The 27,269-nt window shown below is 32.7% G+C and overlaps 3 protein-coding genes across 13 annotated transcripts in view; 1 reads left to right on the top strand and 2 right to left on the bottom strand.

Moving 5' to 3' along the window:
- The window catches only part of LOC127712405 (G-protein coupled receptor 143-like), a 31,328-nt gene extending 18,209 nt beyond the window's left edge, over window positions 1-13,119 (top strand). For both annotated transcript variants that reach the window (XM_052218812.1, XM_052218813.1), the window contains exons 7-9: window positions 10,508-10,616; window positions 11,305-11,389; window positions 12,157-13,119. In XM_052218812.1, the coding sequence (XP_052074772.1) occupies window positions 10,508-10,616; window positions 11,305-11,389; window positions 12,157-12,357 (395 nt within the window). In that variant the 3' untranslated portion in view covers window positions 12,358-13,119. The remainder of the gene's footprint in view (window positions 1-10,507; window positions 10,617-11,304; window positions 11,390-12,156) is intronic.
- On the bottom strand, window positions 1,148-10,501 carry LOC127712403 (uncharacterized). Its single transcript, XM_052218799.1, has 2 exons — window positions 8,075-10,501; window positions 1,148-5,790 (listed from the first exon to the last, which is right to left on the bottom strand). Exon 2 carries the CDS (start codon window positions 5,670-5,672, stop codon window positions 3,546-3,548), a length of 2,127 nt encoding a protein of 708 aa, XP_052074759.1. The 5' UTR covers window positions 5,673-5,790; window positions 8,075-10,501; the 3' UTR covers window positions 1,148-3,545.
- Window positions 13,120-14,672: 1,553 nt separating the features above from the next.
- The window catches only part of LOC127712404 (VWFA and cache domain-containing protein 1-like), a 37,422-nt gene continuing 24,825 nt past the window's right edge, over window positions 14,673-27,269 (bottom strand). Inside the window, exons 18-25 of one of the 10 annotated variants that reach the window (XM_052218801.1) lie at window positions 26,154-26,265; window positions 25,216-25,311; window positions 22,771-22,911; window positions 21,627-21,730; window positions 20,357-20,476; window positions 18,952-19,085; window positions 17,558-17,676; window positions 14,673-15,352 (exon numbers count right to left, since the gene is read on the bottom strand). The gene's annotated coding sequence lies outside the window, so the exon portion shown is untranslated. The other 9 variants (XM_052218800.1, XM_052218806.1, XM_052218811.1 and 6 more) reach the window with 9 other exon arrangements.

Below are 27,269 nucleotides of genomic sequence, written 5' to 3'. Positions count from 1 at the left end.
ATTTCTTCTCAATTTAATTCACACTTAAAGATAAATCCTCTTTTACCTTTCATTGATATTTATGCAAACTAGTTGCAAATTTGTTTCGGAAATAAAAAAGACAAAGTTTAATTTTTTTTTGCTTTTATTGACTGAAAAACAGAGTCATGCTGTCTTTCAGTAATTGTTAAAAGGTGACTGGATGTTTTTGTATTCAGTCCATTTCTAAACATTTATGCATGTCTATTACTAACATTTATACATGTCTTTTACTAACATTTATCCTTAAATAACCATTCATTCTCTTATGGTTGTGGCCTGTTATCTATTTCTTGCATGAAGAGATATTTCTAGTATCACACTGCACGGATACAAAAAAGTGATATGAAAATTGTGTTAATGTAATTGGCTTATCCAGCATCATGAGACAATATTTCTATTGGCTATTCGTTAGGTCATCAGGGGTTCCAATTAGTGGTGGGTCAAGGTCTGTGACCTTCCATTTAAGGATTCAGACCTTCCCACTGGGAGTTAGTTACACTCGATGGACTTTTGTATTTTTGCAGGTTAAAAAAATTACACAAGTATTTTGAACAAAAAATATAATGATCTAGTAACTTATGTGTTTGCTTTAATTCTTCGCAATTGTTTTGAAGTGCAGTCAAGGGACTAGTCATCCTACAAGATACCGGGTGACTCCAGAATATATTTAATACTCAAGCATAACTAGTAATGAGTCTTTTTGGTTTTGGAGTGACCTCTTCCAAAAGAAAACCTGACGAAACAGGTGATACAGCACGGCTGATTGATGAAATGCAGCCAGAATGACAGGATCTGACTAAAGACCAAAAATATTATAGGGAAAAGCGAAAACGTAAATTTTTCAATGATTCAACTGGTTTATCCCACATACAGTGAAAGAGGAAGTGTCCTGGTTTATTGGAAAACAAAATCAAAACTTGCCCCAAATAAGAAATCCTGAAACGACCTCTCAGCATCTAGCTATCTTGCCAAAAACAGTGATTAAAAGAACTGAGTCCAAGTTTGAAAACAAAGTTGAGCAGTTGTCTGACACAAAGTTAGGCAAGGATGTTCCCAAGGGGCGATTGAAAAACAATAAAAAATGTACAATTATTATTTTTCACAGCGTATAGTGATAAAGGAAAAGTCTTTTCTAACTGAATTTATTTGAGAAATTCTGAAAAAAATGAGGTTGATGTAGTAAGACGATGTTAATTTGGTCAATAGCAATGGACATTTTTGATTTCTTCATTAATAAAACAAAACACTCACACTTTATACCTGAAAATCATCTTCTTGTCAAATTTTAATACATTCTGAATTAAGTGTACAAAAAGTTTTAAAATGCTGGATGTAAAGTTTGACACTGGAACAAGACATACGACGTCATATTGGGATGTGCAAAAGACAGGATCAGCAATTCACAAAAATTTTTATGAAACACAATTAGTGTTGGAACAGAAGAGAAATAATTTTGACAACTCATGAGAATTGGATGTTACTTGATATCAACTCTTGTTATTTAAATTTAATAGTTATAATAAATCACTGAAGATCTATTTTAATTTTTATATTGAAATTAAGTAACTGAAGTTGATATATATCAAGCGATATCCCAAATTGTCACTCATTATGAAACCTATTATTTTAAATAAGTCAAAAATTTTCCAATTGATATGTTTTGTTGAAGATTTAACTTATCCATCAGTGTAACATGACATAAGATTTATTTCAATATATCTAGGTACAGGATATACCAGAACTGTATATCTCACTCTCCTCATCAATAGAACGAAATACTATATTCATGATGATATTGAAAATGATCAAACAACTTGCTAAAATTTAAATGTGGGTCTCCTCTCCCCAAAAGAGCAGGGGTATGGAAATATTTGTTGTGACCACTTGTCCCTGGGCAAGTAAAATTGTAAATTTTAATAGTCTGAAAGAAAACTTACTTGCCCTGATTTCTTTATGAATTTTGGAATGAAGATGATGTATTTTACTGTAAACGTGGATGTATTTTAAACAGTACAATGTCATCGTGTTACCATTCTCAAGAACATGAGTTCATCCTTGGTTTTTTATGCCGAAAACAATTTTATGCCTATATATATAGCTAAGATAGAAGAAGGCATTACGTTGCCCGGTCTGTCCGTCCATCCCGAATCAGAATAAATTTTTTGGTTAAGGTAGTAAATGATGAAGATGTAGTCACATAAACTTGATACTTAGTGTACATTTTAATTATGATGAAAACTTTTTAAAAAATGTAAGGTTCACAAAACATAGAATTATGGGTACATTCTGAGGTGAAATGTTTTCGTTGAGGAATTTAACGTTAAAGCTATAGTCAGATCAACTTGAAACTTGGTACATATGCTTATCATGAGTTGAACGTTTTGAAATACTTAACTGATATTACATGGTTAACTGAACATGCATTGGCAATCTTACCACATCTTTTTATTTTTATACACAAGATAGTGCAAGCAGGGCATGGTGTCCTATGGACAAGATAGTGCGAGCAGGGCATGGTGTCCTATGGACAAGATAGCGCGAGCAGGGCATGGTGTCCTATGGACAAGATAGTGCGAGCAGGGCATGGTGTCCTATGGACAAGATAGCGCGAGCAGGGCATGGTGTCCTATGAACAAGATAGCCCTAGCAGGGCATGGTGTCCTATGGACAAGATAGTGTGAGCAGGGCATGGTGTCCTATTGACAAGATAGCGCGAGCAGGGCATGGTGTCTGATGGACAGGAGAGCCCGAGCAGGGCATGGTGTCCTATGGACAAGATAGTGCGAGCAGGGCATGGTGTCCTATGGACAGGAGAGCCCGAGCAGGGCATGGTGTCCTATGGACAAGATAGTGCGAGCAGGGCATGGTATCCTATGGACAGGAGAGCCCGAGCAGGGCATGGTGTCCTATGGACAGGAGAGCCCGAGCAGGGCATGGTTTCCTATGGACAAGATAGTGCGAGCAGGGCATGGTGTCCTATGGACAGGAGAGCCCGAGCAGGGCATGGTGTCCTATGGACAAGAGAGCCCGAGCAGGACATGGTGTCCTATGGACAAGAGAGTCCGAGTAGGGCATGGTGTCCTATGGACAAGAGAGTCCAAGCAGGGCATGGTGTCCTATGGGCTTATATTCTTGTTCTATGTAGTGTTTTGTTACTGCCTTTTTGCCTATTAGTCCCTATAATCTTTAACTTTGTGTTTTTCTTTTTCTCCTCCCTTTCGACATCAAAAGACTCATCATTGACATTTGAATCAAATAAGTTAAACAAGGAGTTCATTGTTTTCAGGTCTTGAGTTGAATTACGAAGTATATATATCTGCTCTGATTTTATAACTTTTAATTCTTTAAAAGTAATTTGAAAAAATGTGAGTTAATGAGGACAACCCTAATTGTTTTAAATATGAAATCATAAATCTGAACCTTGATATTTTGAGAGTATTCAAATGGTGACATTTATGGTATACTATACTTCTGTTTCAGAGACAGAAAAATCAATATTATTAATAACAATAGAATACTGAAGTTTATTCCTTATAACTCTCTGGTCTGTCGTCGTCATTATTTTCTTTCAGTTCATCTTGTTCATGTTCTTGTTCAATGTTTTCTAGTAAAAGCTTTTTATGACCATCCCAACATTTCTTTTTGTGGTCACACCTAGTCATGACAAATGGATTTTTGAGATGTGGACGGTATTCAATCGTCACACGATGGTCATGTCCACTGTCCTCGCTACTTCGAACTGTTAACTTCTTTTTTGATTTTAAAGTATTGACATTTTCTGCCGAAAGATCAACATAGTGATTATGCGGACCTGGATCGGACGATGTTGCCCTTGACATGATAAGAGTTATTCCCCTTTCAACTGAAAGTTTTATCTGGTTCTTTCTCAATTTATCACTTTTTCCATCTTTAGGTAGATTATGGAACATTTTTAGATAATTGTTATTTTCCAAAACTATGTCTTTTAAGGATTCCATTTCTTTATACGCTGTGTTTCCTTCACTGTACAGAGGCATGATGGGATATCTCTGACGTATGATCCCAATGCCTCTGATTTCCGGAATAAACACTCGGATTCCGGATGCTCTGGTATATCTCACTTTCCCGTTTTCATCTAACACACCGATGCCTCCGTGCCCCTTTTTATTTTCATTTCCACTGTAAAAACTCTGTGGAATTTGAAAGAAATACCAACTATTTGTTCCATTATATGCTGTATGAATATCATTCCCGCCAGTTCGTTTTCCATTTTCTGTTACAAATTTTGCTTCCGGGTCATTCTTGTAATGACCTTTATAGGTAATGTTATAAGGATTCCAATTTGTAAGTGGGTTAAGGTATATAATTTCAAAGGGAACGGCATATGACCATCGCTGGTGATAAGATTTGCAGGCTTTTTTCTGTAATGAGTCTTCTTTCGTGCAATAGTTTAAACTTTTCCCTGCTACTTGTGGCTGTGATGTCATCGACATAAACAGATTGCTGTCAGAAAAAGCTCGTTTTCTTAAGGATAAGCGCATGTAATCAGGTCGTATTTCCTCATAGAATCTGTGATAATATGCAGTGTTTAATATCGTCTGTTCTTTACCGGGACAGTATGCTGGCAGATTCAATGCTTCGTCTGTCAAATTCCCGCCATAATTGTCTAAACCTGGTATTTCGCTCATTAAGCTGTCAATAAATCCAGGACTTTGATCAAATCTTTCTTTCCATTCCTGTCTGTCCCTTTGATTGAGCTTAAATCGGGCACGTCTTGTTTTCATCTCCTCTTCTTCTGAACGTAGGAACATCATTCTCGAGCTCAAATCATCGATCATTCGTAAACGATTCAACGGAAGGTCGTGCTTTAATGGATGGCAAACAATTCTGTATATCCATTGTGCGTATGAAGGTGATTTCCCATTTTCAGTGTATATAATTGTTTTGGGAAGCCATCCAAAATTCTCCATACCATCCTTTCGTCCTCCGTAAGATGTAAACATTACTTTATCTTCGAGGTCCTCAAAAGTGCTAGCATCCAACTTGTGCCTGTCGCTTAAAAAAGGTTCTAATATATCAGTATTGTTATCATATACCCACATTCCCTCAAGATAACACAGAACAGGTTTGAAATATTTGCGGTAATCTCTTTTTTTGTGATTTTGATCTTTGAAAGCCATAAACCATTCACGCATTTCTTGTACTTGCTCAGCCACAGTTTCTTTCTGTTTTACCTCAGGTGGAACTTCAGGAAAAGGTATTTCCTCAGTTTCTAAGAAATTTGATGAAGTGGTACTTGGCATGCGTAGTTCAGGATCATTATGCCGTGTTCTGAATTCAACTCCATTTAAAACAGCAACAAATTCACCAACACCAATTGTGCGTTTCATATGTCCGTGATCATGAATGGCAGCTACCCCTCTTTTCGATCTTGTTGTCGGAAAGTGATATGGTTTAGATCCATCGTTTAAAATTCTCGTCTGTTTCAATCCAGAATCTCCTTCACTTCGAGTTTTTTCTTCTATAAATAATTGCTGTAGCATAACCTGTCGGGAAAGCTTACCAATTTCTTTCTCTAGTCTCTCTATTTCCTTATTTGTGGAGATCGTCCGTATAGATAAGATCACACACATGTATTGCAGTAACTTCACTGATAAATATTTTATAAACATAGCAAAAGAAGTTCAAATTTGAATATTTTCTTCAACGATATCTTGTGATCTTAATTAAAACCTTGTTGGCAAGGTTTATTAGAGTTGACTATCAGAATCTGTATACAATTGACATCAACTATAACGAAAATAAATAGCAATTAGACATGTCATTGTATTTTAATGGTTACATTTATAAAAATAATCTTTTTTTAAGAGTATATACGACTCCTTATGAAAAAAAAACCTGGTGCTGTTTTGCTTTTATTTTTATAAAGCAAAGGTCTTTCCTGAATTGAGAATAGGAAATAAATGATTGATGATTGATATGTGCTTTTCAAAGAAATAACCATGATAATAGAAAATTTTGGCGCGAATGATAAGATAAATGATTTACCGTACTTTGTTACTCGTAAGCTATCTCGGAAAAGAAACATTTTGTGCATTAGAGTGACTGAATCATTTGGAATTTGAGGCAATGACCGATAACCTCCATTTATTCATAATGATAATTTAAAACCTCATTGGTTATTTAAAAACCCTCACCTTGTAGTAATTAGTAAGTATTATTATTACTTGCAGTACCTAACATGTTTTTGAATTAACATTGAGGTAATTAACGTTTGTAAAAGATCATCTCCTGTTCACTTCTGCTGTCATAAGCCTAAAGTTTTAAAAAAACCTCTTTAGTCTTTAAAAAAATCGGAAACAATAATATAAACCGTAGAACAGGTCAGTTTTAGGGAGCTACCATTTGATTTTTATGGGGGCTAGGATGAAATTTGAAAAAAGGCAGGACAGGAGTTTTGTATATAAAAAAAGGCAGGATGGGCAACTTTGCGAAAAAAAAAAAAAAAAAAAAAAGGCAGGATGACAATTTATGTAAAAAAAGTCAGGATAAACTAATAAAAAAAGGCAGGACCGAATAGAGTGAAAAATAAAAAGGCAGGACAGAGATTACAACTATAAACAAATGCAGTACAAAATTTTTCACTTTAATATAATACTGAAATAAGAAATAACTTACTTTGACAGAACAAAATATTGTTCACTGAATATCATCGTTACAACCATCCTCTAAATTATGAATAATTGGTGTCTAATTTATGACTTCATGCACAAATTTAATTGCAATTTCATGTATCTATACTTATCATGAAATTTAGAATTTACATCATTCACTGAACTGAATTTGTTTTGACTGACCCATTAAATGTTATAAATGCCACGGTTATATACTAATATTCGTATAATGTGAGGATGTATTATAAAAATGACACATAGATGTTACAGTTCACGTGTGCTTAAGCCTTATTTTCATGGTTCACTATTGAACATTACATTTAAGTAATAAATAATCACACGTTCACTCTGTTTTTGTTAGATGTATTTCTATTTGTTTCCCTCTGATGAGTTAAGCCTTTTTCAACTGATTTTTATAGTTTCTTCTTATGTTGTACTGTTACACTTCTGTCCCAAGTTAGGGGGAGGGTTTAACTAGTTTAACCCCGCTACATTCTACATATGCCTGTCCCAAGTCAGGAGTCTGTAATTGAGTGGTTGTCGTTTTTTGCTGTTTCTCATATTTGTTTTTCGTTTATTGTTTTGCATAGTTTGTTCTTATGTTGTGCCGTTACACACCTGTCCCAGGTTAGGGTGAGGGTTTGGCGCCAGCAAACTAGTTTAACCTAACCACATTATGTATGTGCATGTCCCAAGTCAGGAGCCTGTAATTCAGTGGTTGTCATTTGTTGCTGTGTTGCATATTTGTTTTTCTCTCATTATTTTGTACATAAATTAGGTCGTTAGTTTTCTCGTTTGAATTGTTTTAGAGTTGTCATTTCGGGGCCTTTTATAGCTGACTATGCGGTATAGGCTTTGCTAACTGTTGAATGCCCCATACGGTGACCTATAGTTGTTAATTTCTGTATCATTTGGTCTCTTGTGGAGAGTTGTCTCATTGGCATTCATACCACATCCTTTTTATACATCATAGATGCCAGGCTTCAAATTTGTACAAAGTAAAATCACAAAAATACTGAACTCCGAGGAAAATTCAAAAAGGAAAGTCCCTAATCAAATGGCAAAATCATAAGCTTAAACACATCAAACGAATGGATAGCAACTGTCATATTCCTGAATTGGAACAGGCATTTTCTTATGTAGAAAATGGTGGATTGAACCTGGTTTTATAGCTGGCTAAACCTCTCACTTGTATGACAGTTGCATCAAATTTCAGACGCGCGTTTTGTCTTCAAAAGACTCTCCAGTGACGCTCGAATGAAGAAAAGTTTAATAAAAGGGAATTTCTAAACTGCTTTTAGTATTAAGCTAACTTAATAGAGTGATACATTTCAATATAGAACGTTTCATTTGAACGGTCTTAAAATCACCGGAAATTTAAAAGACTCATATTGACTTACCATTAAAAATGACAATAATCTTCTTTATCTAGTGTTATTCTCCGCTGTTATAAGATTTCAGTTGTAGTTCTTAATATAATATATATAGTTATTATTGTTATGACGTTTGCTGAATATGGATTACTAAGATGGATGAGTAAACGGTAACAAACCCTATTTATAGACTGCATAGTACTCGTGATCTGTTAATTACGATAATATACGGCACTTACTGTCGATAATAAAACTTTATTTACGAAGGCATGATCTCTATCATCTGTAAATTATTTACGTCATTTTTGATTTGCAGTGGGGTTATTGACATATTTTAAGAAAAAAACTTTATTTGACAACAACTATTGTGTTGACAAGTTTAATCCAAATACCAGAAAAATCCGCTTTAAATGATTTGTCTAAGAAGAAAAGGCATCTTGATTTACAGTCCGAGAGTCCGTTGTTGATGAAGAAAAAAATTCGGTTTAAACGTATCATGAAGTTTGGCTCACATAAACATGGAACGTAGATCATGTGTTCATTATGAATTGATTGAACGATAATGTTGCTTGCCTGACGTCCAGTGGAAAATATGTCATACATATTCAGGATTAGAACATTAAGTAGGTTCTTCTGGAATGTAGGTCGACCGGAATGAAGGATGGAAATTTTAACTGCCTCTTGAGATTGAGGAAATGTAGCAGATTGGGGTAAAGATTTGCCTTATCACAGGCTACCTATGGTCCCATCAAAGTAAGCATGGCACTATTGAACATCCCTATTTAAACCGAACTTACCTGCATATTCATACATCCGACACAGGCGAACGGATGCCCTATTAAAGCAATGGTTTAACTGCCAGACCGGAGAAAAACAGGGATGAAAATATTTCTGTAAAAACAGGAAGGAGATATAAAGGGACATTTAAAGCTCATGAGTCGAAAAAAAAAAGAAATGAAAACGCAATGACTGAAAAACAAAAAACGAATAGACACATGAGACAAGTTCACAAAAATTTTAATAGAAAACAAAAGACTGAGCATTTATTAGGTTCATAATTTTAATTAGAACCTTTTAATGTATATATATATATTATGTATTTATGATTTTACCAAGATTTCGAGGTTCACTAAATCTGTAAATGTGATAGTTATGTCCCCACCGAAGCGGAGGGGCATCAAGTTTTACCCTTGTCCGTCTGTACGTTCGTACGTACGTCCGTACGTCCCAAAATTGGTTTCCGTTCTCTAACTTTAATTTGCCTCAACCAAATGTTATGAAATTGATACACAATACTTGTTACCACAAAACACAGATCAAGTATGAATTTTGGGGGCGTCACTTTTACCGTTCTAGAGTTATGCTCATTTACAAATGGAAAAATTGCTGAAATATACGTTTCTGTTCTCTAACTTAAGTTTGCCTCAACCAAATGTTATGAAACTTATGCACAATGCTAATTACAACAAAACACATATCAAATTTGAATTCTGGTGGCGTCACTTTTACCGTTCTAGAGTTATGCTCCTTTACAAATGGTAAAATTGCTGAATTTTTCGTTTCAGTTCTCTAACTTAAGTTTGCCTCAACTAAATGTTATAAAACTTGCACACAATGCTTATTACCACAAAACTCAGATCAAGGACAAATTTGGGTAGTGTCACTTTTACAGTTCTTCGTTATTTCCCTTTATAACGTTATATTCAAGCCGGTGCATCATCTGTGTCCCATGGACACGTTCCCCATTTATTTGAGCGAAGCTGGGTGTTAATGGACACACATTGTTATTTGCTTTTGGCAGATTGCTCTTTCAAATCACAATCACACCACGCATTTGTTTTCATGGACACTCATTTTAGGAACATTTCACACAGTAATGCGAATTATGAATAAAAAGAATTGAAGAGATCTGATCGGACTTCTTTTAAACTGAGTTCTACTGTGCGTATTGCTGTGTGTTTGTTCATTCTACATTGGCTAGAGGTATAGGGGTTGGGTTGAGATCTCACAAAACATGTTTAACCCCGCCGCATTTTTTGCGCCTGTCCCAAGTTAGGAGCCTCTATCCTTTGTTAGTCTTGTATGTTTTTTAATTTTAGTTCATTTATATGTTTTGGAGTTAAGTGTGACGTCCATTTTCATTGAACTAGTAGTTACACATTTTTGTTTAGGGGCCAGCTGAAGCCCGCCTCCGGGTGCGGGATTTGCTCACTGTGTTAACCCATTGGTGGCCTTCGGCTGTTTTCTGCTCTTTGGTCGGTTTGTTGTCTCTTTGAAACATACCCCATTTCCATTCTCAATTTTAAGATTGCTTTACGAAAACTTAAAATATATCACAGCAGACTGTAGACTATCATTGACAAAATTGTTTTTTTTTTGAAAGTTTTTAACATTTATAATAGTGTATTTTATTAATTATTTATTGAGAATTGACTTAACTTTCTTAACTTTCCATTTTAGCAAAACGTGCGTTAATATGGCATTATGGTAGATACACAGCTAGTGAAAGAAAACTGATAGATTCAATCCACTTCAAATTTATCCTCATTTTAGCTGCTTTTCTTACAAGGTAATAAATTCAAATTGAATTAATTTTTTTTTATGTTGTGCGCTTTAAAGGTTCTCAAATGTTTATTTTTATAGGTTATACACACGATACTACTCAGTTTGTTTTTCTTTCCTGACTAGGTCTGATGCATAATACATTGGTATGGAGTTCTCATGTTCTTTGAAAGTATGTTTCAGTCTTTTGAGTTAATCTACGTTATAGGCTGACACAAAAAAAAAAAATCAATACAAAGCGAAGTTTCCGCTGTTCAAATATCGTAAATAGAAGTTAAGAAATAAGATGCTTCGGACTTTTAATTTAGAAGTTTGGAGTTTGTATTTTTGCTATACTTTTTTAGAATGAAAAAAAAAGTAAACAACTATTGGGATCATATGAATACAAAATAGAGGGTGAGTCCACAGGGTTAACATCAGCCGCCATATGAACAAAAACGACAACAGTGAATGATACAGTGGATACATTTTGTAATCAGACAAGTACTCTTGTTGCTGATAATACAAGATAGATAAAAAAAAAACAAATACATAATGTAACATGTTTCAGTGATTTGAAACACTTGACACACTGTATGCGTCAGCCAACCAAGTCATGTTTCGAAACAAGTCAAAATAACAAGACATTAGCACACATGTTCCCTCTGTTTTCAGCCTTGTTTAATCATATATCACAATTCTGCTTTCTATTTTAGCTGGCTGCCAAATATAATTGATGCTGTAATACACATGGCACAAAATGACAACAAAACAGCAAAATTAACAATATGGATCATTATGGTAGGCTTTGTACTTTAAATTAACGGCAATGAGCCATAAAAAGAAGAGATGCATGCAATTTTTCTGACAATAAAATTACTTAAAGAAGAAAGTTATCTCAAGAAAGCTGAAATAGATTGCAATCACCATAAAAAAAAATTTGGGTTATGAGTTCAATATTATACAGTATGTATGAAATAATTGGAAAATAATATTTAAAAAAAAATTTTTATAATGTCTTTTAAAAATGGAAAAAATAAGTACTAGTGTCCTTTTTCTTATTGCAGGTAAAAAATATAGATAGTTTGTCGAAAATTAATATAGAAATAGAAAATAGAAGTATAATTCACTTCAAGGTTTATTCTGAAACATTAAAAAATAGTTATATATCGGTGATTTCCAGAAAAATATTCACTACAATTATTCATGATGGCTATTTAATGTCACAGTTCATACTTAAATTAAGTTATTTTCAATGAGCTATATTTCACTGTGTACTCGCACCCCTGTACATGGAAGAGATTTGTAAGTAATTTGAAATAATTAAGAAAGGTTTCCCTGTCGTTTTATGTGATAGTGAAAATGACTCTATGCTTATTTGAAGGATGCATTTATATTTTTTTAGTTTAAAACAAACCAAACTTATTAAATTTGAAAAAAAAAGAATTTTAAGTGTTTTATGTATTCATAGTATGGCAAGGACTTTTCAGTTTGTTTTATGTATTCATACTATCGAATTGACTTTTTAGTGTGTTTTATGTATTCAAACTATAGCATTGACTTTTCAGTGCGTTTTAAATCCACTGCAACCTGTGTTGTGTGCATTAGTGTTGTGGGGACTTCCAGAAAGCAGAATCTCATTTTCATCTTGGTGGAATAACACATCTACAGATCTGTCTGATGTTTCAACCAGTAATGTGAACTTTTCTCGCAGCACTAGCAGTGAAACTGAACCACTTATCAGCTTCCGCAGAAAGGAACGTAAATGACTTGCTATATGAATAATCATTGCTACCGTTGATGCAAGGTTAAAACACTTATCTTTATAACCATTATAACAGTGAGTAACAATCAAAGTGATACTTGTATTTTTATTTATATTTGTATTTATATTTGTTATTGTTTTGACAATTGAAACATGAATCAGTTGTTCATTTTATTATATGTGAATTTGAAATCAATCAGAATATTGATTGTTTAATATATCCACTTTGGTACTACCTTGTCTTTTATTTGATTGATATAAACAACTACACACATTGAATTAGATAAATATTTACTGTTGTACTGGAAAAAAAGAATACTATTTAAATGAAGTGTATCAAACTAGAAAATGTTTGTCATTGTCTACGTAAAATTCTATTATATAAGAATTGAGAACTTGAAATGATTTGTACATATTTACAATGTTTTAAGAGAGTAATAACACATTACTTTCTGTTCCCATTTGCTTATTAATGATAGATCTGCTAAACCTCAAATGTTCCTTGATCGATGCATGTGTGGCTTAAATTAAAAAAAATCCTTTCCTTGTTTTTCTACTATTTTCCTCTTAATTACATCGTTACATATTCAAATAAATTTGTTACTATTAAATTTCGAAAAAAAAATGCACTCTTCAAAGGAGAAAAGAAAAAAATAACACATTCCAAATTCATTGTACTGCCAAATAGATCTGTTAATATGTTTATTATTTAATATTATTGATACAAATATTGTTTTTAGTTATTAAAGTTTTAATAATTACAGAATGAATAGTTATTTTATTTCACTGTTTGACCTTGACTTTTGCCAACCATTTTTATCTCCAGATGGAACAAGAGAATAATTTTATAATTGTTGCGTTAATTTGAAGGAACACAAGTAGCTATATTTACAACCCAAGGCAAAGAACTATAAAACACTGCACTTAAAACAAATGATTGATCATACAGATAGTCATAAAGAACTCTGGTGCTCCTGGAGTAGTACCTGATCAACATATAGTCCTACAAAACTTGGATGCTCTTGGAGTGGTACCTGATCAACATATAGTCCGGCAGAACTCGGTGGCGCCTTTCTTAATGGCATTGCATGCAATAATCCAATGATATCGGTTTATATTTCATAACAATCAACATATTCATGGGTTCTTTGAAGTTTCAAAGTGTTGACCACATTACCATAAGGGACTATTTGTTCAAGGGCTTCTTTTTGTTATCTTGTAAATTGTAATTTGAAATGCAAGCCTTGAATATCATATTAATAGGCCTAGGGTTATATATACTCTTAATTGCAGGTGCTTCACGAATGAACTTTACTGGTTCGCATCTTAACAATGGTAATATTGGAGTCATTGTTTTTGTAATAAAGTTTAGCTGTCTACCAACACTCAGTGTCCATATTTTGCTGTCAGTCAAAGTGACAGATGAGGCTGACAATTTTTTCAAACTTTCAATGTATGTCCCAAATGTAAAATATGTAGTGAGACGATATATATATACATGTAAGGGAAATAGTTTTGTTGCAAGGATTTTTTAATGTGCAGATATTTTGGATTCTCCCAATACGGGGCTTCGGATTTTAACTTTTTCTGACTAGGCATTCTGAACATTTATACATGTTGCCCTGTTAAACGGACGCTACTCTCTGTCATGGGTTTTACTGCCGGATGAGAGAAAAGTCCATGGATGTTTTTTATATACCGCAGTCAACACTTGGGTTCGTCTTTTGAATATCAATATTTTGTAGCATTAGAAAAATAACTAAGACTAATATATGTTGTATTAATATATGTGCAGCAGCCTAATTATGAAGACCAATATTTTGATATAAGATGTATCATATAATGATATTATTTTGATTAAGTCATTTCACAGAATAAAATTTATCAAAAATCATATGACATTTTTTTTTTTGGTTATGTTGTTTAATTGTGATATGTTTAAGACATTGAAATTTTCATGTATGCACTAAAGTTACATTATCAAAGTTAAAATCGATCATTACAAATTGAATAAGAAAAGTTACAAATGACTCTAAGAATGTTCATTGTAATTAAAACCATAGAAAACAGAATTCTGGATAACTATAAATTTCAAAGCTGGTTTAATTGAGCAAAATGAAGATTTTTCTAACCAAATCAATGGAATCTATTCATTTGAACTTACGCTTAATTAATCTAACGTTAAAATTTATGTGCCTTGGTTCCTCCTTATTGGTAAATTTCACAGTTGGTGCGCCGGGTTATCAGAGATTTAAACGTAAGTGGTCTTTTCACTACTAAAACATAAACAAATGAATAGATAAATAAAAAAAAAAAAAAAACCCAGATAGTATTTATTGTGGAAGAATGATCTCACTTATAGAATTTATTAATTAAATGAAGATATTTTTTAAAAAGTAAACAAAGTCAGGAAGTAACTTTCTGACTAATTGACTCAAATCTATGACGTCTAAAATTAACAACAAACTGAAAAAGGAAAAGATACATATAAAGATTCCGACACCTGCTGAGTGGGGTTCGTAAACGTGAAAATGAATATTAATGTGTTCCAGTCTTTAGCAAACAATCCTTTAAATCATTTTTAGATTTTTGATATAAGTTTAAACCAGAGTTGATCAGAAAGTATACACGGGTATTTGTTTACATTTTTCTTATACTTTTTAGTAACATTAGTCTATATTAAACTTTTAGTTAAGAAGCCGAGTCACAATAAAAGTTTTGATTAACTGCAGGTTGTATTTTGTAGGGTGGTGGTAGTGATTCAGCACTACTGAATTCCTCTTTTTCTGTGAATTGTCTAAGTTCATGACCTGGAACAGCATCTAAATAAGGATCCACATCTTCATTTGCATATTTAGATCGGAAATACTTTATTCCGAAAATTATTATAAGAGTGATTAGGATGCCAAAAAATATAGATCCACCAATTATTCCTCCAATTGTACTTGCTTCAGTACCACCTGACGATTTATCTGTTGAAGTTGGGTTTGGTAGTGGTGCTGAAAATATAACGGGTATATCATTGATTAACTTTTCGCTCAAATATTTATTTCTCCCTGTTAGGTGCATCGATGGCCGAGTGGTCTAAGTAGTCGAATTACTGAATCAGTATCAACACTTAGGTTGTAAATTCAAATCCCACTCGTAACAGGTGCACTCGACTCAAATCTTTATTGACTATGATTGTAAGTTTATCTACTGAAGGTCGGTGGTTCTCGCCGGGGACTCCGGCTTCCTTTACCAATAAAAAATGACGGCCATGATATAGCACAATAGTGCTGAAAGTGATGTTAAAAAAACCAATTGACCAATCAATCAATATTCCTGTTAGATACTCAGGCATGATGAAAGTAACTTTTTAATCGATTGCAATGAAATAACCTGGTCTGTCAGTTAAATAATCCGATGTATAGCCGTGACCTCCTTTCGTTTATAAGACTTTGTATTTGTTCATATTAACAAATTGTCCTGTACAATACTCAACCTATCCAGATGACATGGCATCATATAATAGAAGAGTTCCATCATGCATCAATGAGCGGGAAATCTTTTTCTTATCTATGACATTACTTAAAAAACGCTAAACCTTGTATGCCTGGTAAATGTAAATAACACTTTATAGATTTGGTTCTCTCGGAATGCTTTTTGTTATATAAATGAACAATGATGATAATAAGGAACGGACAAAAAACTTAAAAGTTGTAACACAAATACTGAATTCGATGGTAAGTTCAGAGTTCGGACTTAATCAAACGATCGACGATATCAGCCAACGGAACGAATATAAACTAACCGTCATATTTCTGACTTGGTACATGTATTCTCGGAAGAAACTGTTGGGTTAAACCTGTTTAATAGCTAAACCTACTGGATTTAGTGTAAAGGCGTCATTAACAGTAAGAGAAAACCATGAGCTTGTTCAATGCCAAAATATATGTATACACAGATTTATAAAAGAAGATGTATACAGCTCTCTTAACAAGCAAAAACCATAAAGGTTAAACATAAGGACATACACCACAGGCGCAGGTACACAATCTACTGCACCAATATAGTAAATCATTTCAACGGCACTTTCAAAACGAAAATGTTAAGATTTCCATATCGATAAATAAAGGCAACAGTAGTATTAGGGATGGGTAATCGTTATCTGTAATCGTAATCGATTGTAATTGATTACATTTTTTCAAGTAACCAACAGTAATCTGTAATCGACGACATTTTCGATTACACGTAATCGTAATTTAATAGATTACAGCAAAAAAACATGATGATCATCGATTACTTTTCGATTTCATTTCGATTACTTCAGTAAAATAGGTTGACGAAATATGACCTAGTTTAAATGAAAATAGACAACTGCATGCATTTACCAGTTAAAATAGAATGAACTAATGAAGTTCTTGAAATTTTTTCAAATACCTAATTCAGATCTGTTGTCTCAAGCTGCATGATGATTAACCAGATCTAACAAATTTTACTGTATTTCAAGCTTTTGAAACAAAAGTCTTTAAATTACTTGTCCATGTTTTAAGACCTTTTATATTAAAAAAAAAAGAAATTAATTCTATACTACATTGAAGTAGTAAGCTTATTTGTAATGAAATTCTTTAAAGCATAATTTTTAATAAGATATAGCATTTTAGCTTATAAATGATATTCTCTTGATTCTCCATTATGTCATGATATAAAAATTAAGAAAGTATACAAAATTCTTTTGACAGTGACCCATTGCATTGCAATTCTTGTACAGTAATAGATACATGTATGCCATATTGACACTGTAAATATATATTCTTTATAATAAGAATTCTCAACAACATTTTTGTTTTTACTAATCAGATGATCATAGACTTCTAATTAATTAGAAACAGACTTTGTTTTGATTTCAATAATGTGTAATTAAGTGAGAGATTTACATTATATTGCCCTAGGTTATTTATTGTTCTCCATTGGCAGTAGTTTTATATCCTGTAATCAGGAAGGTTATTCAAACAAAAGGATAAATTCATTCATGTAATTAGAAATTATTATTTTCCATCTTTAAAATAAACTGAACTAATTATTCTATTTTTTTATATATATTTTTCAGAGGAAACCTCCAAAACTGATTTGAATTATATTTAAATATACCTGTTTAAAAATGAAAAAAAAAAACCAAAAAGCAGTGAGACAATTGGCAAAATATGGAGAAAAGTACTTACAATATACAGAAACAATTGATGCGATGGTCGCTGTCATTTCAAAAATGTTCTAATGTTTATAATCAGTCACTCAAGAATGTATATATAGTTGAATCCTTGGTAAGAGCTTAAGCTTTCATCTAGAAAACAACTGTCAACATAACATTTGGAAACAATGCTTTAAAAGCTGTTTTTGTAAAGTTCTAAATTTCCACCATAAATACGTTGAACAACAGAATTATGTTTAAATTAAATTTTTTTTTTATATTATTATTTTTTATGTAATTGACAGTAATCGGAAAGAAATGTTATTGCTTTTGATAAAGTAATCGATAGCAATCGATTACATACAAAAATCTGTGTAATCGATTATTAATCGATTGTACAAAAATCCTTCAAGTAATCGATTATTAATCGATTACATTTGTCAGTAATCGTGCCCATCCCTGAGTAGTATACCGCTGTTTAATAGTTATAAATCGATTAAGCGTAAAGAAATCCGGGTTACAAACTAAAAACGAGGGAAACACATCAACTATAAGAGGAAAAAAACGGAACAACAGAAACACTGAACTGCAAAAAAACAAAACAAAAAACAACCCGCCAACATACATAGAAACAGAATTTTTAATGACAACTGCCATATTCCTGACTTGGTACAGGAGATTATAAAAAAAAAACTGCTGAGCTGAACTCTGTCTATAGCATAATTAGGAAAATGTAAATGTAAATATATTAGATATAAAGACAATTCTAACGCAATTATTAGAAAGCCTTTTACTGATAGTCATTCAAGTGTCTTCTTTGATCACATGACCTCTTTTGTATCTTTTCGAAATTTAATTGATATACAATATTTTGGACTATTTGTGTTTCTTTTTACGGAAACTACTGAAATAAGAAGATCTGCTTCATACCTTGATCTTTCCCTAGATTTTGACACAGATGGACGACTTGGATGTGAAAAGTTTAGTTATAACCAACATGGGTATTGAAAAAAAGCAATTCTAAAGCAACGATATCTGCTGTCCTTATTCAAAGATATATGTTTGTACCATATCATGGAACATGTAGATTTGTCATAACATGTGTGGAATAAAAGGTGCACAAAGAATCATTATACTTTTACACGGATATTTATGCAAAGAAGGATACACATACTCTTCCTTCACCGGGAGAGGTGATAATGACCCTAGATATATTTTGGTAAACATGTTTTCTTATTTATCCATATTTCATACATATGCTTTGTTTTTGCATTTCCTTTTTGTCAGGAATATGACATTTGTCATACATTCGTTAGATGTGATTGAGCTTTTGATTTTGCCTTTTGATTAGGGACTTTCCGTTTTGAATTTTCCTCGGAGTTCGGTTTTTTTGTTATTTTACTTTTTTCGACTCTTTTTTTAACGTACCACAAGTATCTCTTGTTGTAGATTTTGTTTTTCCGAAAGTGCATTCCTCCTTTAATCTACAACATGGCATATCTATCTGTTGGCCTGTGTCCGTATATTCACACCAGCTACACTCTGCCTCGCTAAAACAATCTCTAAAATAAAATTTAAAACATGACATTTATAACTGCGGAATCCTTACCATTAATATAGCCACAAATATTTTTTATCTTAGCAATATTTCGAATATTTGTGCATATTTTGGAAAGAGCATTTGATCTACATATTTCGGTACATATGTGCATCGGATTGTTTCTATATTTTTCAAGACTAACTAGCAATTAACGAACAAAAAAACCAGTATACACTAAATAAAAGACATCACCAACTTACGTCTCTATCTGCTATAAACTTTATTAGTTAAACAAGTTAATCAAAATTTGAATAAGGACCCAAAGATTAAGGAACGATGCAGAGAACATTCAACCAGACATCAGCATAAGAATAAAAAATAGATGTATATAATGAATACTTGCATCGGTCAGTTTAATCAAGGAGGTTTTATATGAAAATGTTCGCTCCGAATAAAATGAAGAGGTGCCGCGGAATGATTAATGAACATTTTTTAATTACATTGAACCGGTACATTTCATTTAGACAAACAATAAGAGGCACTATGAATGACATTTTAAACATCTAGACACTCGGATTTTCTTATCAGTTATACTTTGTAGCAACATTTTTATAGATTGCGGCTATACCACAAATAGGAATAGATATTGATAATACGCAATGTCTTTCTCTAGGGACAACTTCTGTTTTGCTGCTATGAAGAACAGTCAATTAAAATACAGCTCTTTTAACAATGTGTTGCTTCCGATGCAATAAACATCAGCACTAATTCTCAAACCCAAAACTTTGAAGACCCGGATGTAGAAGTACTCGAACACGTGAGGAATTACATAATCGCTTGGGGGAGATAAACAGAATAGCCAAATACATCCATGATAATTCTTTGTGAGAAAATTTGAAATCTTTTTCTTAATATATTTTAAATCATCAATGGAGAATTGTGTTATACATACATGTGATCATACGTATATGGTGTAGATTTATATACAGATTTGACAAAACGACGTTAGATTAATATTCATATAAAAAACGTGAAGAATGATTTACTGGAGAGATAAAATGGAATAGCCAAATACGTTCATTGTAATTCTTTCTGAGAGAATTGGAAATCTTTTTCTTAATAAATATTAAATTATCAATGGAGAATTATGTTATTCATACATGTGATCACATGTATATGTTGTAGATTCATATACAGATTTGACCGAACGACGTTACAGTACAGTCTTATTTTCTTTTCTTTTAAACATTGTTTTTATATCTTATAATTGAAACAAAGTGAAAGTAAACCTACTCATTTTTTGGTCGGGAATGACATGTCGGAATATAGCATGCTTCCAGTCCATCTGTAACATCAGGTTCACTCACTCCTGATGTATCAGGTAGTCTCGCACTGCATGGGAAAGGGGCAGATCTAAATATACAAAAACGTATTCTGTATGCGTACGATTTGATCTTTAATTTGTTTTGAAGCAATTGCAATAAGAGACATAACAATACATCGGTTCATTGTGAACCAATTGTCAAATAAGCCTATTTCTTAAAGTTTACATCCTGTTTGTCAATTCTTTCTGATGCGTAGGAAACATAAGATATATACTGTTCATGAGCGTGTATTTCGTTATGTCTTTAAGAATCTTTTAAATGACTTGATGATAGCAGGAATTCATTAGTAGTATGAGGTTAACATATTTGCAACCTTTCTAGCCTCGATCCGATCTAAAACTTGACAAGTGCATGGTTACTTTATTGTTGTTGGAACCCTTGAGCTGGTTTCTGATTATATATTTGTTTTTGTGTGGTTGAGCTGAGTCTCACTGAGGAATAAAACATATTTTATATCTTTTGTATAAAATCTTAAACACTGAAAAATTCCGAAATATAAGACCAGCAACAATTAAATTCGTGTAAATTGAAATGACTCTCATTTAGACCTACTTTGTTTTATAGTTGATTGTGCAAACATTGTAGATGGAATAGATAATGGAAACGGATAATGTGTCAAAGAGACAACAACCCGACCATAGAGCAGCAAACAACCCACGGCAAGTCATGGGCCTTCAACGCAGCGAAAAATCCCACACTCAGAGGCGGGCTCCAGCTGGCCTCTCAACAATAATGTATACTAGTTCAACGAAATGAACGCCGCAATAAACTCCGAAACATACAAATAAATCAAAATTAAATAGACTAACAAAGCCTAGAGGTTCCTGACTTGGACCAAAGCACAATAATGGGGCGGAGTTGAATATGTTTTGTGAGATCTCAATCCTCCTCTATACCTCTAGCCAATGTGGAATAAACAATTCTCAGCAAAACGCACAGTATAACTCTGTTCAAAAGATGTCCGAGTCAGATATTATAATAGGTCACAGAAGAAACTTAGCAAAATGACAGTGATAAACATAAACTAACGAAGGACTACTAACAGTTACTGACATGCCAGCTCCAGACTTCAATTAAACTGATTGCAAGATTATGTCTTTATCATATGGAAATCAACCGTAATCCCCGTTAGGCATGATATAGATGATACGTTTTATGACACTAACAGTTATACTTACTTTGTATCATATGTGTTGGCACACACGTTGTAGATGATAGGTTTATGACATAATCAGTTACAGTTGCTTTTACATTCCACAACATCTGGTGACTTAGAGTCATCCTATAATCAAAAGCTATCTGATGAAGTTATTGATTAACAAAACAATCGTCATTTAGGAGAAATAAACCTTTTAAGGAGTCGACCGTAGAGTTCAAACATCTACACAGACTTTAAGATCTTGTCTTGTTTTTCCGTGTTAGTGTCTCTTTGTCTACAATGGTTTTCAAGATAACGCAATGATGGTAATAATCGTAATTTAGGGGAAATAACTCATATTAAGAAACATCCAACGATTTTTGCAACGTTGACTTATTTGAAGATCTTGTTGATCATTTAAGCATCTGAAGGTTTTTATTTATCTATTATAATTTTCAAGATAAAAATCAAAAACTCAAACAAATGGAAACAATCCTCATTTAAGGTCAATAAGGAGTTGATCTAAGATTTTGGACATGGAACTTATTACTGATTATTTTTTCTTTTTAAAGTTTCTGTCTTTCTAATGTAGTTTTGATAAATATCGTCAATTAAAGGCAATACCTCGTTTAATTAGTATGCATGCAATTTCAACCATGTTGACTCATTTGTAACTATGTCATGTTGATTATTTACTGTATTCAAAGTTTCTCTCTATCTATTATCTATTTTGTATTTCAAAATAATTGGCAAATATGAAAAATATTGGGGAAAATTGTCAATAAAGGGCAATAACTCCTGTAAATGTATGAAATATTATGTATGACATATAAGCCACTGTTCCACCTAAAACAACAAAGGAGTCTTTATAAAGTGCACACTAATCATCATGATCATATTGGTATACATAAAAAAAAGAAAGAGACCGTATCAATGATATTTCATGTCAACACAAAATTGGTGATTTCCGGGCTGGTCATAACATCGAGGATGTAAGTCAATTAAGCTAATGAAGTGTTAGCAAACACAGCGAAAAATTTGATATAATTTGGTGATTCTATTTCAGCGACATTTGGAAAGTGTTGAAAAATTAAGCACGGTAAACGAACTTGATGACGTCATAGCAATGGTAAAGTGGTATTCTATGAAATATCAAAAACAAGTCTTAACTAGTGCAAACTTACACAAGTACATGTTAGCGGTTGATTTGACTGGGACTGGCTTCTGATAATAAACAGATTAGTTTCTGTTATAGGTCGCAACTCAAACGTGTCATCTGTATTGGCAAAATCTAGTCCACTCGACATTATTGTTGGTAACGTCACCTTTAATAAATGAAATTAACTAGTTGAATAAGTTTTAACTGTGTTGGCAACGTCTAGTCCGTTAGACGTTATTGTTGGTAGTTTCACCTTTAATAATTACAAATAACTTTACCTAATTAGTTTTATCTGTGTTGGCAAAGTCTATTCCGCTAGACGTTATAGCTGGTAAAGCCACCTTTATTAAATAAACTGTACTCTATTAAATGAGTTTCATCTATGTTGGCATAGTCTAGTCCGTTAGACTATATTGTTGGTAACGTCACATTTAAGAGATAAGATTAACTCTACTAAATCAGTTTTATCTGTGTTGGAAAAGTATAGTCCACTAGACGCTATTGTTTGTAACGTCACCTTTAATAAATAAAACTAACTCTATGAAATGAGTTTTATCTGTGTTGGCAAAGTATAGTCCACTAGACATTATCGTGGTACCGTCACCTTTAATGAATAAAATTAACTCTATAAAATGAGTTTTATCGGTGTTGGCAAAGTATAGTCCACTAGACATTATCGTGGTACCGTCACCTTTAATGAATAAAATTAACTCTATGAAATAAGTTTTATCGGTGTTGGCAAAGGATAGTCTACTAGACGTTATTGTTGGTAACGTCACCTTTAATGAATAAAATTAACTCTATAAAATGAGTTTTATCGGTGTTGGCAAAGGATAGTCCTCTAGACGTTATTGTTGGTAACGTCACCTTTAATAAATAAAAGTAACTCTATGAAATGAGTTTTATCGGTGTTGGCAAAGGATAGTCCACTAGACGTTATTGTTGGTAACGTCACCTTTAATAAATAAAATTAACTCCATAAAATGAGTTTTATCGGTGTTGGCAAAGTATAGTCCACTAGACATTATCGTGGTACCGTCACCTTTAATGAATAAAAGTAACTCTATGAAATGAGTTTTATCGGTGTTGGCAAAGGATAGTCCACTAGACGTTATTGTTGGTAACGTCACCTTTAATAAATAAAATTAACTCTATAAAATGAGTTTTATCGGTGTTGGCAAAGTATAGTCCACTAGACATTATCGTGGTACCGTCACCTTTAATGAATAAAATTAACTCTATGAAATGAGTTTTATCGGTGTTGGCAAAGGATAGTCCACTAGACGTTATTGTTGGTAACGTCACCTTAAATGAATAAAATTAACTCTATAAAATGGGTTATATCGGTGTTGGCAAAGGATAGTCCACTAGACGTTATTGTTGGTAACGTCACCTTTAATAAATAAAATTAACTCTATGAAATGAGTTTTATCGGTGTTGGCAAAGGATAGTCCACTAGACGTTATTGTTGGTAACGTCACCTTTAATAAATAAAATTAACTCTATAAAATGAGTTTTATCGGTGTTGGCAAAGTATAGTCCACTAGACGTTATTGTTGGTAACGTCACCTTTAATAAATAAAATTAACTCTACTAAATCAGTTTTATCGGTGTTGGCAAAGTATAGTCCACTAGATGTTTTGTTGGTACCGTCACCTTTAATAAATAAAATTAACTCTATAAAATGAGTTTCATCTATGTTGGCATAGTCTAGTCCGTTAGACTATATTGTTGGTAACGTCACATTTAATAAATAAAATTAACTCTATTAAATGAGTTTCATCTATGTTGGCATAGTCTAGTCCGTTAGACTATATTGTTGGTAACGTCACATTTAATAAATAAAATTAAGTCTATGAAATGAGTTTTATCGGTGCTGGCAAAGGATAGTCCACTAGACATTATTGTTGGTAACGTCACGTTTAATGAATAATATTAACTCTTTCAAATTAGTTTTTACAATAATAAATTAGTTTTATCTTTTGCAAAGTCTTGTCCACTAGACATTATTGTTGGTAAAGTCACTTTTAATAAATAAAATTAACTCTTTCAAATTAGTTTTTACAATAATAAATGCTAGATATTCATGCAACAATGTGTTTCAGTTATCTTACGTAGAAATGGACTATATGTAAAATATTCAAGTAAACCACTTTATATAATATAAAGGAACTCTGAAGTATGTGTTCTATCATGACGTGTAGAAAAATTAAATTTAATGACATTTATATGCATTTTCATCATAAGAGTATATAAATAAAAACCATTCAAATTTCAGAAAGGTCACTCTTATAAGAATGTTAATGTTTGTGTTGTCAATAGTGCTAAATATATTGCTTCATAATTGTAACTAAATGGTTTATCAGATATATTAAATGGACAACTTTTACCCTTGAATCGTCTTATAAATGTTGTACGCATTATTTTACCTACTTTCTAGCACTTTTGTTTCCAAATATAATAAACTAACCCTATAGGACGAAAGTTCTTTATTCGTAGAATAATCTTGACAGGATTTTGGAATTAACACGCCTTGACTTCGCAATATTTTTGCAATACGAGGTTCCTGCAATTATAAGATATTCAGTAAGTGGACTAAAGTAATGCGTATGTCGATTTTAAATGGCTTTCTACAGCAATTTATGGTGTCTTCCTTGCATCTATTAATCATTCATGTTTGATATCTGTATCTATCATTACCTGTTCTGAAGTAAAGAAATGACTATAAGCAATTCCAAAAATTGGAAGTTTCAAAAACATAATTTGATTGCTTTGTATTTCAAAGTTGCAGATGTTGTGTACATAATTGTTCATTGAAACAATATAGTGAGTATTGTGTTCCTACTGCAGGTTTCGTGATTCAATTAATGCAATTTAACGACGTTCCTGCTGCAGGTTTCGTGATTCAATTAGTCCAATTTAACGACGTTCCTACTGCAGGTTTCGTGATTCAAAAAGTTCAATTTAGCGACGTTCCTACTGCAGGTTTCGTGATTCAATTAGTGCAATTTAACGACGTTCCTACTGCAGGTTTCGTGATTCAATTAGCGCAACTTAACGACGTTCCTACTGCAGGTTTCGTGGTTCATTTATTGCAATTTTAACGACGGCAGTATACCGATGTTCAGTATATAAACCGTAAGTTCGGGTATAAACAATACAAAAACATAAGGAAAGCATAAATATCAGATTAAGTGAGATCAGGTGTGTCAGCAGGATGATCATCTCCTGCAGCATTCATCATCCATTCTGAGCGAACAACAAATGTTAATAAGCAGTCGCATAACAAAATTTGGTAACAATTGACGAACATATGGGAAGTACGACAGAGTTAAAATGTCGTAAGTGGGAAGGAATCTAAAATATTGTAACGAAAAACATATTTATCAAATGGTATTGTCAGCAAACCTCTACAGTGATATGTTTAGGTTCCTTAAATGCATTTTCGTCGGTTGTCTCTTTGAGTCTTGGGTGCATTACAACAAATCCACTGTCATCTATTATAATGCAACTGTAGCCACTAAGAAAAAGAAAAAAAAAGTTTATTGCTCTTTCATATTTTCTCAGAGAAAAAAACCGTAAGAGTAAGTATTAGAAACACAAATTTTGTTTATTTGAAGAACTGCGTGTTATTGGAAGATCCATTTTTAATGGGCTAAATGTATATTGTACATTGTAAATGACTGAATAATAGCGAACGATAAATCTTACGGGGCGATGGATCATATACGTATGATACAGTACACTACAAAATTTAATATATAACAAGTCTAAGAGGGTACAACATCACCAAAAAATAATAATAAAATGAACAAATGTTAAATATTTCGGATAACAGATATCCTTTATCGGTATGATCACGATGTAAAATCCATCATGTCAATCTAGTCTGATAATAAAACTATAAAAATCTTGAAATTTATACAATAAAACAGTCAAAACTGAACATCATAGAAACGGTTGTACAATTCTAATTGTACATTGTATATATACCTATCTATTGTTGATGACTGTGCGCTTACTAGGTGTCAGTTACACTACATCTCTTTTTTATAGTACAAACGAAGTAAAAAGTACCGAAAAGGAAAATTCAAATAAAAGAACACTATAACACGTAATTAAGATAATAAACAACGTCAGTACCTAGAATCTATACTTCAAGACCATCATGTATTATTTGTGAGTTTGATACAGAATATTTATCAACATGGTATTTTTCGAGGAAGTTTTTTTATGGAAAAAGAACGAGACGTTCTTTGACATAAATAAAGGCAACAGTAGTATACCGCTGTTCAATAGTCATAAATCGATTAAGCGAAAACAAATCCAGGTCATAAACCAAAACTAAGGGAAACACATCAACTATAGGAGGAAAACAACGGAACATAACCCTGGTTCATCAACTTTCTATTCAGACACTGGTGACGTTTGATAAAGTCTGAGTAGCAGCTGCAAGCTTTTGAATACCGAATGAGTTGGGAAATGTAAAAAGCTTATCGATGATACCAGGCACATAATTTTGTA

This window comes from Mytilus californianus, unplaced genomic scaffold (assembly GCF_021869535.1).
Source record: "Mytilus californianus isolate M0D057914Y unplaced genomic scaffold, xbMytCali1.0.p SCAF_8, whole genome shotgun sequence".
NCBI classification, from domain to species: Eukaryota; Metazoa; Mollusca; class Bivalvia; order Mytilida; family Mytilidae; genus Mytilus; species Mytilus californianus.
The sequence above is the reverse complement of the archived record's forward strand: the minus strand, read 5'-3'. Positions and strand labels throughout refer to the sequence as shown.